Source organism: Carettochelys insculpta, chromosome 2 (genome assembly GCF_033958435.1).
Source record: "Carettochelys insculpta isolate YL-2023 chromosome 2, ASM3395843v1, whole genome shotgun sequence".
In the NCBI taxonomy this organism is placed as follows: domain Eukaryota; kingdom Metazoa; phylum Chordata; order Testudines; family Carettochelyidae; genus Carettochelys; species Carettochelys insculpta.
This window is the reverse complement of record NC_134138.1, coordinates 120,756,772-120,769,421: the sequence shown is the minus strand read 5'-3', so window position 1 is coordinate 120,769,421 and position 12,650 is coordinate 120,756,772. Positions and strand designations below refer to the sequence as shown.

At 42.3% G+C, this 12,650-nt stretch overlaps 1 protein-coding gene across 1 annotated transcript in view; it reads right to left on the bottom strand.

Moving 5' to 3' along the window:
• JARID2 (jumonji and AT-rich interaction domain containing 2) overlaps window positions 1–12,650 on the bottom strand; it is a 305,764-nt gene that overhangs the window by 77,198 nt on the left and 215,916 nt on the right. Inside the window, exon 4 of the mRNA XM_074987636.1 lies at window positions 4,510–4,679. Within this exon, the coding sequence (XP_074843737.1) occupies window positions 4,510–4,679 (170 nt within the window). The remainder of the gene's footprint in view (window positions 1–4,509; window positions 4,680–12,650) is intronic.

Sequence of the window (12,650 nt, the reverse complement as noted above, 5' to 3'; positions counted from 1 at the left end):
GAGTAGAGCTGGTGCCATGAGCGGGGGACTTGAAGCGGGGCAAGCGGGTTGAGCTGGAGCTCCCAGGGTGGGAGTGGTAAGACGGAGCCGAGCATGGGGCGGTTGAACCAGGCCGGGGGGGGAGAGGAGCCAGAGCCACACACAGGGATGGTGAGTTGGAGCCATCCGTGAGTGGTGGTGAGCCGCAGCTACCCTCGGGGGTTTGAACCAGGGCGGGGGGAGCAGGATATTGAGTTAATGCAAGTTAAGTGCAACTTAAAATCGTGCTCTTCCAGGGTTTACTGTACATATGTTAACTATTAATTAAATTGAACTGAAGGTACCAGTGTCACTTATTTAATGCATATAACCTCCCCCTCTTGTGGCTGATTTTTGAATGAGCTCTTCAGGTACTTAGCTAAATGTATTCTGATAGTCTTCACTCATATGGAGTTTACTCAACAGCAAGTAAGTGTAGATGTTTTAAAGTATCTCAAACTTCACTTCAGCCTCTCGGCAGGAGTAATTAAAGTTACGAAAAGAAAACTTTACAAATCACACCTAAAAACCAAGCTGTTGAATTTAACAACAACAAATTTCACACTGATGGGAACATGGATGTTGTTCTGTACTTTACATTTGAAGGCAGACAACTGTAGAATACACAAAGTGCAAAACGAGCTGGATGAAAAGGAACAAAACGGGGAGACAAACGTCAGGGCCACTGACAAAAGCTATGTCTCCCATAGAGGATTTTATTGACAAAAGACGGGAAATGTCCAGATTCCCAAGGCGTTCTGTCAACAGTAAATTGACAGAACTTGGCACTTTCGTTGACTGCATTCTGCCATCCCTCCATGAGGCAGAATGATTCTGTTGACAGAAAGTTGGTCGGGACATTCTGGGGTGGCGGGGGAGCTCTGTCAACAGACAGAGGGCTGCTGAGATACCAGGCAGCCCTTTCTGCTGTACTTAGGGTTGGCTGTTTTGTCAAGAGAGCAGCCAGGAAGCTAAAAACGTGCGTCTTACCACAGATGTCACAGAAGTCACAGATTCGGCTGGCTGCAGAGCTGACCAAGCAGATTAAGCAGCCTCTAGGCCAGGTGCACCACCCAGCACCAACCACGGCTGGGGCAGTTTGGATATGAGGGTGGAGAGAGCCTCAGAGTTTGGATGCAGGATGGCACTTACTTCAGGGGGGCCTGTGACTAAAATGGTGCCGTAATTACAGCAAGAAAACTGAAGTTCAGCATTTCATTGCAACTGAAGAACAACATGGATGTTTTGTATTTTTAAAAGCAGATATTTCTTTTTAAATCACAGAAAAATTATGATCTCTAGTTATTAGTGACAAACCTAAGGTTTTTTTTTTGTTTTGTTTTGTTTAAAGAATTGTAACCCATCAGTATCACCTTAGGAAAAAAGTTTATTGGGGAAAAAAATCAGAAAGTACAATCACCAACTAGTCTAAGCTTCCCAATTTCCCAGTGGAGGTTACCCAAGTCTCTTCCAAAACAGGCTTAATCTGAGGAGAATCTTTAACGTTTCCCCATCACTGTTATTTGCATATATTTGGTGAAGTTCCTTTGGATAAAATTTGCCGACTCTCTTCTCCCTCTAACTTTCGATACTATAGGCGTGCAAAATATACATAAAAATATACATTAAAAACCTAGTGAAAATAAAGGTGTAACATTTATATTAAGCAGCAACGAAGGGTCCTGTGGCACCTTATAGACTAACAGAAAAGTTTAGAGCATGAGCTTTCGTGAGTTAACTCACTTCTTCAGATGCTGGTCAGCTGGTCACTTCAGAAGTGAGTTAACTCACAAAAGCTCATGCTCTAAACTTTTCTGTTAGTCTGTAAGGTGCCACAGGACCCTTCGTTGCTGCTACAGATCCAGACTAACATGGCTACCCCTCTGATATTTATATTAAGGGCTCTGCCTCTGTAAGTCTTGTTGACTCCTGGAGTCATGGAATTTGTACCATACTGAAATTGCCCCAGCATAATTCAGAAGTGCCAGACTCTTCTAAATTATGGCATACTCCCCAGTGCTCTTTGTGGCTTGAAGCACAAGTCAGAATGGACATAGTGACACGCATTATGGCCCACCCTCTTCCACCCTAGGGTCCTTCCCCCCAGCACGTCCTTGTTCAAGACGGTTTAATGCAGTGCCTGTGTCACAGGAATTCTGCCCCCAGAGTCATTGTGTGGTTTTCTCAGATCCTACACAGCAGCAATGGAGCTGTGTACTGTTTGCTTGGGTTTTTTTTTAAAATCCTAATACTGTATTTTTATCCTAATACTTCCAGGGTTGGATGGAATGAGGTCTAAAGATAAACAATATATGCACGAAAATAAAAGATTAAAAAACACCCATATTTCTGGATCTTGAAGTTCAGAACTGACTTTAAGCCTTCAACAACTCTGTAAATCGTCTATTACTTTACAGTAGAACATCTATTGGAAGAAAATACAGGTACCAGATGCAAATGTTCATTATTCAGACAAAACTCTTGCTGCATGAGGCACTGGATCAGGATAAGATATCTATATTTCATATTGCATTATTCAAGTCATGCTGCGGTGAGTAAACTGTCTACCTCTTTCCAAGTCACTTCTCCATAGGTGTGGGGTCTTCAGAAATTTAACAAAACGTATATAACAATGAAAATATATTTGCACAAATGCACAAATGTATGAACACACTTATCACTTGAATTTTCCCCACAAACAAAAGCCATCAATTGATCCCTGAGCACTGCCATGGCAGGCTACCAACAGACAGAGCAAATTGCCATGCAGCAAACTAAATCCAATTCACAGAAACGGACAGGGATTGCGTCTGCATGTTAAACTCCACTGGATGCTACTTTCTGCAATCCATATAAAACAAATTAAAGAAACCCCCCCATCCCTTTCCCATAACTCGAGAACGTTGCATACTGGGTGAGAGTCAAAATGGACAACTTGGCAGCCTAGGGGCAAGCCATTAGCAGCAGAACACATAAGAGAAGGAAAATTCAGCCAGGCCACGCTATGTGGAGAAAACCAGGCAGGCAGCTACACCTCTGCTGTAGGAAAAGCAACAGAAATCTGCAAAGTGATAGTTGTAACTGGGAAATGAGGCAAAAACAAGCACACCTCAGGGGATTAGCCTGTCACATTAGGAATTGGCCAGCAGGGACAGCACTATGTCATACTCCTTCAAAGCTACAGAAAGGAAAGCATCACCGCAGCAGCAACCCCTCTAGCACATTAACCATGAGCACCATCTAGGTACAAAGAGGCAGCCCAAGCGCACTCAGATGAAAGAATAATGGCTACAATGCAGGTCTCATGCCACAATCCAAAGATTAAACAGGAAGAAAATATCACAAGAAAATATCTGCTTGAGAGGTGTGAAAAATCGGGGCATCAGGGTGGGGACAGAAAACAGAGCCTAAGTGTGACCCAGCAGTGAGATGCAGAACTCAGCAAGTGTCTAGTTTCATCAAGACTGGATTATCATTATGTCATTCAAAAAATTTCTTTTCACTGCCTAAAAAAAATCTCCTCCTCCACTGGGGTAACTCACACAGGCTAGCTAAGAGGTTCCCCATACCTACCTACCTCATGGTTAGACCTACCAACGCCTGGCTTCCACTACTGTTTTACAGTAAGATCATTAACACACATCGGTTATCCCACTGAATAAATATACTTTTCTTCCACCACAGATAATACCAAAAATGAAACTTTTCTTCTAATCAGACAAAGCTTGTTGCTCTGGCATTTAGCTGGCGGGGTGAAGAATAGTTAACAAAACACTCCACACGTAGAGGAAGGAAATCACCTAGATTTCCACTTCTCAAGGGAATAAAGAAGTGCCTGTGGGGGTTAAGCAGGCCCTCTGTTTATACAATCAGACAGAGAAAGAGCGCAAGTGCACACTAAGAATGAAAGCAAATGTCCATTTACTCTATTATTAGCCTAATTTTATAATCTTTATAATGGTGAAGAAAAAGGCTACTTTACTGTATACAGGCTGGATGATGGAAGTGTCAGGGGGAGCAAAGGAGGCAACTGAACAAGGGCCCGGCATTTCAACGGGAGCCCAGAGCTCCAGCTGCCACCATTGCTACTTCGGCAGTGGTTGGAGCTCCAGGCCCCTTTTAACTGCCGTGGCAGCACTGCTCTGCAGCTCTGTGCAGTTGTGAAGGAGGGAGCCAGCACCGTGATGCAAGCAGTGCTAGGCACTGACTGCCTTAGGCCCTGACCACTTTCCACCCTTGGCCTTGCCCTTCCTAGGGCTGCCGAGCCAACTCCACCCCCCACCTTACCCAGGGCCTGCGGTGGTGGTCGGCCCTGCTGATTGTGCCCACAGTCAGACTAACAAGCAGAAGTATGTGCAAGTTCAAACGCAGCACCACACCAATAAGTTCAAGGGCAGCACCACCACGTTCAACTAGCCGGTACCCTGTGCAGCACTACAGCTTACTCTCTGAACTACAAACCTACAGTCGCCTCAGTGAACAGAGTCCTACCTCGAAGGCAGAGAAACGTAAGGAAATCTTCTGTCTTGGGCTTCCGTTTGGAGAGGTCAGATATCTGAGTAGCTGGAGGGGGTAACAAAGGTTCCACTATCTTTATTGGAGTTGTGCTGGGACTGTTTGGCTGGGATTGAGCAAACTTCCTTTGTGCTTGCAGCCTCGGCCTGTGAAAACAGAGAACACCACACGCATATTAGGCAGAACCAAAACAGAGGCTTAAGTTTACAAATTCATTGCAGGAAGAGAGGAATCAATCGATTATCAATAATATCTTCCTTAGCTGTGTTAGTCTGCAATGTATTTTTGATGTGCAACAATTATTCTTTATTATGCTTACTAAAAAGTTTGTTCTACAAGTTATTTTTAAAGTATCTGTTGGAATCATAAGCATTTCTGGATATTTTTTACCTTGCTTGCAGTAAGTTAGTAGAGAAAACAGGGAACTTTTCATCCATAAGTGCAACTAGCATGTTACACGTTCCACACATTTTCACAAACACTTTATAATTAAATTACACTAAGTAATATCTGCTATTTTTTTCCTTTATGAAAACCTCTCTCTTAGGAAACTGCAAGTACATTTGTTACTTCAGTTCTACCCTAGTTAATGTTTTACTTAATTTATAATTGAGCATTTTTAAATTGACATTTCTAACTGATTCCAGTTCAGTAAAACTGTCTGCTAAGAAATAAAGTGGGTGACGTCCGGAGAGGGTTCAATATTTTACCAAACCAACTTCTTTTTATGTGGGAGAAAAGCTTTTGAGACACAGAGATCTTCTTTCAGTCTGAGAAAGATACTTTCAGCGTTACAGCAACATGCAAGTGGAAACAGACTGTGTCACATGTGTACCAGTTTCACAGGAGTACCTGTGTTAATCAGTTTCAGCAAAAACAATGGGGCGTCCTCTGGGATCTTAAAGGCTAACAAATATATTTGGACAAAGCAAAAAAAACAGTCCAGTAGCACTTTAAAAGACTAACAACATAATTTATTAGGTGATGAGCTTTTGTGGGACAGACCCACTTTTTCAGACCATAGCCAGACCAGAATAGACTCGATATTTAAGGCACAGAGAACCAAAAACAGTAATCAAGGTTGACAAATCAGAAAAATATTATCAAGGTGAGCAAATCAGAGTAGAGGGGGGGAGAGTTCATAAGAGAACATTTGCTAGTCTTTAAGGTGCCAAAGTACTCTTACTTGCTTCAGCATGAGTAGTTAGCATGTACTCTCAGGGACCATTCAAGGTGGAATGGCCCATTAATAGTGCTGCAGGTCTAGTATGAAAAGAGGGAGTTGGTGGGTTGAAGTCCCCGCACCTTGCATTTTGCTGGGATGATGCGAATATCTAACTAAAGACGAGTTCTGCATACTAGGTGGTCCAATAGAACAGGGGTGAGCAACCTTTTTATGTTGGGCTCCACTCTTCATCCCTGCAATTAATAGGGTCCCTCGATCTGTCTAACGTAATCAACACCACTAGAAATTTTGGTTACGTTCATATGAAAACAAACAAACAAAAAAACAAACAAACCCTTTTGGCACACGTAAGGAAATAAATCTGTAGAATGTAAAAACTTTATTGATCGGTATATAAATGTGAGTACACATACATAAAAACAGTGACATATTTCAACATTTTTAATGAGATAGATGAGACTGAGACCTAGCAGCCAATTGTGGTGTGCCCTCCTTTTGAAATTCCACCCCCCCCGGGCTCCTCTCCCCCATGCACTTTGCTCACCCCTCCAAAAGAAGACATTATTCTGACAGACATGGCTACACATACTGCACAAACCAAAGTGACAGAAATCACAGAAGTTTAATCCAGGAACATCAGCACATACTGCAGTTGGACATCCATAAGCACAGCTATGCAAAGCCTGAAGGAAAGTGTTTCATTTTTGAGCAGCAATTAAATATCAGGTTTTATTTCACACTGTCAGCAGCCTGGTAAAGAACTGGCAAGTAGATTTTGTACTAGGGCTGTACAGATTCATGGACAATTTTGCAGCACTGCATTAGCAAGGACAAAGAACAGGAAAACGAAGAATGTGGTTAGTTTGTTGCTTGCTCTCTGCAACTAGTTGTGCTTCCTGTGTTATTTAAAGATGGCTGACTGAAGACAAGCACAGCGGTTTTGGGACTCACATCACAAATGAGGCAACTCTCTTATTCAAAGGTTCCCATAGATACTCACTTGCAACAACACCCCATAAATTGGAGTAAAAATTTGTTCTAGGAGAAATACCCCTGTGCAATTAACCCACAGAGAACTACTGCGTGCTTCCCTTTGACCCCAAAAGTGCAAAGCAGTCAAGTTTATTGGAAGTGAGTGGGATTTAAGTTCTTTGCTGAACTGAGGCTACATCTACCCTACAGCTCTGATCCACACTTTGAGATCAATCCAATGGTGATCGATTTACTGGGTCTAGTGAAGGCCTGCCAAACGGAGCACATTTCAGTTGACCCTGTTATTCTACCACAGATGAGAAGAGTAAGGGAAGTCGATGGAAGACTTTCTCCTGCTGAGCCCCACAGTGTAAAACCAGCAGTAATTTGGCTTACAGTACATTGACTCCAGCTATGCTATTCATGTTTCATGGGGTATTGTAGATATAGCCTGAGGCCTAGTTAATTCAGCTTTCCAAGCATTCCAAGAGCACAACAGAGAGAAACTATACACAATGAAAGGGATATTTTATTATAATAAACTGAACAAAAACCAAATAATGAAAGTAAAAATAAAATAGCCAAAAATCCAAATGTAATTCAGATGGTTAGATGTTAACTCACAATCTTCATAATTGATAACTTCAAAAAAAAATCTAGTCTTCCTGTCTTCAATTAAAAAAGAAAAAGGCAGCTAACCCAAAAATGACTGTTAGTGATAAGTCTGAAAAAAAATTGTATTAAGACCTAAAATGCCAATTTTTAAAGAGAAGAGTGAAAGAAACCTGATACTGTTTTCTTAATATAGTATTTATCTAATGTGAATTTAACATATGTAACAAATAAAGCCATAGAATAATCCCAAGGTTGTCACTGTATTGCAAACTTTATCATCGTCACTCTCTGATCAAATTATACTCATTCAAGCACAATGATGACAATAATTTAGATGTAAACGATGACCAATTGGTGAGGGTAAAACCAGTAATTTGCAACCTCCTCCATTTTCACACCTATTAAAACTCTGCCATCCAAACCTACAACAAGTTTTGCTGAGGAAAGAGGTGGCATTTAGAAACCCCATCACAGAGCTAAGGAGCAACATCTATATATGTGATCCTAAAAATATCAGGAGAACTTGTTGAGGACTTACGGGTAGCACAGCTGAGAGAGAGACTGAAATCTATCTGCACGGAAAACCTGTATGTGAAAGTGATGGAGGAAAAGAATTCTCACCCTCTTCCCCCCAGACTTGAAGATCTACATTAAAATCTTCAAAGCTAAGACCTTTCAGAGCTAAAATACTTTGCCAGGCTTCAGCTACTCTCCAAACATACAAGTATATGAACATCAAGAGAGCAGGAGAGTACTGTCCACCTACTTCCTGGTTTTATCTTCAAAAGCTTTGTGGTGGATACTATGCACAAAATGCATTCTTTCCAGCAAACCAGCATTGTATATGCCCTCTCGTAATGATGGAAAATGAATTGTTTAACAATTCCTCTAAATTTATTGTCCCTGTAGTCTCTCTCAACTGCCCATAAAGAAAATTCTTCATGAGCATAACACTCCCCTCAGTTCCTGATAGACATCTACTGCTTGCTTGTTTCCACCTCCTTGGGGGCTCGTATATTGCTTATTATAAAAATGTGCTTATGATTCTTGAACTGAAACAGAATAACTGAACTAGTATATATTCCTTTTATCTGGGAACAACGATCATTCACAAAGAAAACACCACCAATTCCCCGTCCCAAAAATCAGTTTATAATACAAAGGGCGATCGCCTCTGCATTCACCAGATTAGTGAGCTCTTGCAGAGGATAAATGGAACTTCAGTTTCAACTGGTAACATTTCTATCACAAAAAGCACAGATACAGCCACAAGTAATGCTGTGTTATGGACTCTGTTTTGCACAAAATGCACGCTCTCTAAAAGCAGACTATTAAGTTTAGTAGGCAAAAAAACCTAGCTTGCTGTTGTAGCACAGAGTAACTCCATGCCAAAGATGTACTCAATCTTCCAACCAAGTGCCAAAAATGATCTATTCACCAAATTGGGCAAATGCTTGTTGACTTCAGCAGATCAGACCCACCCCAATCAAAGACTTAGATAAAAAGCTACGCTAAGGATGACTGAACAGAAATGCAAGAAATGCAAACGTGAGGCCTGTCATAGGATTTAATTTTCTTGTTCTTGGCGGTGTTAAACCTTGCAATAACGAGATGGACAATCCGTAACGTACAGCGCAATCTACCATAATGTGAGGGAAACACAGAGTGTCCCTACTCAGTCTACCCTATCCCAGGAGCAAAATATCATCCCTGGTGCATGAGGTGCTGAAAATGGAATGAGGAATAACCAGTATATTTATCTTAAATACTAATGTCTTCTGAATTGGTAAATTATGAATACCTGTCCAAGTGTCTGGACATTTTGCACCATTCCTTTCGCCTTCATTACACCCCAGTATGCACACTTTCCCCCATTCTGACCATCCCTTCAGCACTATATTTCTCCAACATCACCCAGCCACCAGGAAGTAAAACTGTCTTTCCACCACAGAAGGTTGCCAATTTTTTGACTGCAGAAAAGCAAACACCCTTGCACCGCACTCCTGCCCCATCCCTTCCCCAAAGTGACACCCCTTCTCACTCATCTCCCCTTAACTCATTCTCCTTCACCCTTGCTCACTCATCCATTTTCACTGGGCTGGGGCAGAGGGCTCAGGTGCAAGAGAGAGTAAGGGCTCCTCTGGGGGTAGGGCCAGGGATGAGATGTCCAGGTTGCAGGAGGGGACTCTGGGCTGAGAGGTGAGGCCAAGGGGTTCAGAATGTGGGGGAGCTGGGGTAGGGGGCTGGAATGTGAGAGAGGTGAGGCTTCCAGCTGGCAATGCAGGCTCCAGGGTGGGGCCAAAAATGAAGGGGCCACGATGTGTCAGGTGCTTTAGGCTGGGGTGGGGAATCAGGGTGCAGGCTCTGTAGTGGGGTGAGGGATAGGGAGATTTGGAAGGCAGGAGGGGGCTCAGAGCTGGGAACAAGGAGTGGGGGAGAGGGCTCAGAACCAGGGGAAGGCGGTTCAGAGCGTGGGCTCTGGGAGAGTACTGCAGGCAGCTGCCAGAAGCAGCTGACATGTCCCTCTGGCTCCTAGGCACAGGGCCAGCCAGCAGGCTGTTCACATCACCCCATCCCCAGGCACCACTTCTGCAGCTTGCATTGGCCACAGCGTCTAGCCAATGGGAGTTGTGGTCCTGACGTGCAGGGTTGGGTCAGCGCACGGAGCCCCCATGGCCACTCCTGCACCTAGGGGCCAGAGGGACATGCTGGCCACTTCCAGGACCACTCTGAACCTACCGCTGTGACCAGCTGAACTTTTAGTGGCCCAGCCAGATGTGCTGACGAGAACCAGCAAGGTCCCTTTTCATTACGGGGGTTCCAGCCGAAAACCAGGTGCCTGACAACCCCACCCCACCACAGCTCCACCTCAGCAGAGTACTTCCAAATGAAATTTAGGGCAAAAGCTCCTCCTCCAGCGTCAAGGTACACCGTGATTTTGTTATTACCAGAGGAAGTGAGCGGGCACACTTAAGCATACAGCGACAAAGTCTCAACAACTGCTCTCCCTTCATTATCTCTCTTCCTGACATACAGCATTCAGCATCACTTCTGATTTATTCCTTGTTCTCTCTTGCTTTGTTCTCAGTCCTTCAGAGTAACACCTTCTGGCCAGGGAACCAGGCCCTCGGGGTCTGAATGGTTAAGTTTTATGAACAAAACACCAGGCCAATGCAGTTAAACAAATTGAAACAAAGAAACCCACAACTTTTTGAATGCACTACCCGGTGGGGCTTCCAAAGTAACTGCCCTTAATGTATGGACCGGCAATAGTTCCAGAGGCTTCAGTTGTGATATGTGGGAGTATACCAGCCGGCCAATGTGTGATACAAACAATATCTATATTGTCAGTGGAATTGTAGATTCTAGGTTAGGTGATTCAATATTTAAAATCAGGTACTTGCCTCAGTTCCTGAGATTATTAAAGGACGAAGTTTCAGAACAGGGCCCAGGGAAAACCAAAATGTATTAGACAACCCAACTACTAGGGACATGCAGCTGTTTCCTTATTGACTTAATTTTAGTAACATATTTAATCGTATTAATTTTACCTTCTAAAACCGTAAATTAGTAAATCCAACTATTTAGATTATACACTAGTTCTAAACAAAGACAGAATGGGTGGTCTGTTCCTTTCAGAACAAGACATTCTGCATTTGGCAAATACTAAATGACCAACATGGTTGCTCTCCTCGTTGAACAGTGTGGAAAGCATGCTCCTGATAATTTGCCAATTTACTGAAAAGCCAACTTAAAAAGAAAAAGAAAAAACTGCTGTGTCTGTTTCCAGAATAATCACTCTTTCCACTAGAGCCCCAAATAGAGACATTATAAAACTGGCAAGATACTCATGCAAAAAAGGCTTCCCAAGGTGAAGAAGGGAAAATCCTCGAAATAACAACAGACCAATACGTAAAAAGGTATGCAAATAGAAACCTTCAAACTAGCAGTTACAAATATCCAGATTAATTTTTGTTTAGAAAAAAATACAACCATGAAATAATCCACTTTCTTTTCCCCCTTTCCTTCCTCCCCCGGGAGACACGGCTATATAAACTCTAAAAATTCACTAATGTAAGCAGCCAAGAACCAGAAAGCTCTGAACAGAGAAGAGCCTTTGCTAAGTATTTTACGAAGTTTCTATAAAAACTAGGTACAATTACTAAGTGTTTTGATGCAAGGTATTAGCATGTTAAAACAGGAGGGGTCTACACAATAAATTTTTTCGCAGACTGCCTCTATGCTACAAAAGGAGGCCTTATTAGGAAAAATATTTAAAAAAATTAGTTTAGCTGGCATTTTCTTATGAAGTGTGCTCCTGGTTTATTATAACAAAAACACTTTATGAAAGTGGTTCTAATTTATAATTATTATATAAATAAGCCTTTTAAGCAAATTATAACCCATACACCCTGCAATTACAAAACTGCCCAAGTTAAGGGTACTTTCAAAAGACTCCACCCTCCCCCCCGGGTCTCCTGGTACCTTTTTGTTATTTTATTTGGTGGTAGTGTACACTATATCACACTGTACACAATGTCACACTGAATATGTAAACACTCCCTAAACAAAGGCAGCCTTTTCTCTACAAAAGAAGCCCCAAATTATTAATACAACTCTGGGCTAATTTTAGTAAAAAACAGTATTCTAGACAACACTGTTCACTCTGTTACCTAGACAACAAGTTTTTACACTAGTTTAAAAATTACCACACAAACGTAAGAAAATAAAACCAAAACAATATATACCAAAAACAGTAAGCTCTCAGTAATGGACTACAACGCACAGCACTTTTGTCAGGAAATTATCAGCAGGTTACAGTTCCACATTTCTCTGAGAGTCCTGTACTGCAATGTCCTCAACTCCCACTAAAAAGGAAACTGAAGGTATCGCATTGTACCAAGGCTGAAGAACCTAATGGCCACTAATTATATTCAAATTGACAGAACATTCAGTTACTAAGGGACGTTACCCTCACGCACGGACGTCTCAAAACAGAAGGGGTGGCTTGAAACCCACACAGTAATTTTAAAGCAATCAATCAGAAAGTGGAGTATAATTAGCATAACTATGCTTCAACACAGTACAAGCTATAAGACTGTTCACAGGAAGGCAGAAATTGCCATATTGTATCAGAACTGTGGTCCATTTAGTAGAGTATCCTGGCACCAACAGTCGCTCACTGTTCCAGAGGACTGTATCAGAAAGCCCAAAGTAGGCAGATATTTTAAAATGTGCTCCCCAGGAGAGTCTTCTCATGATGTCTAACTGTTATTATCAGCACTTAAGTCTTGAGGTTTTATAGCCCTTCAAAATATAAATACACATCCACTCACACACACTA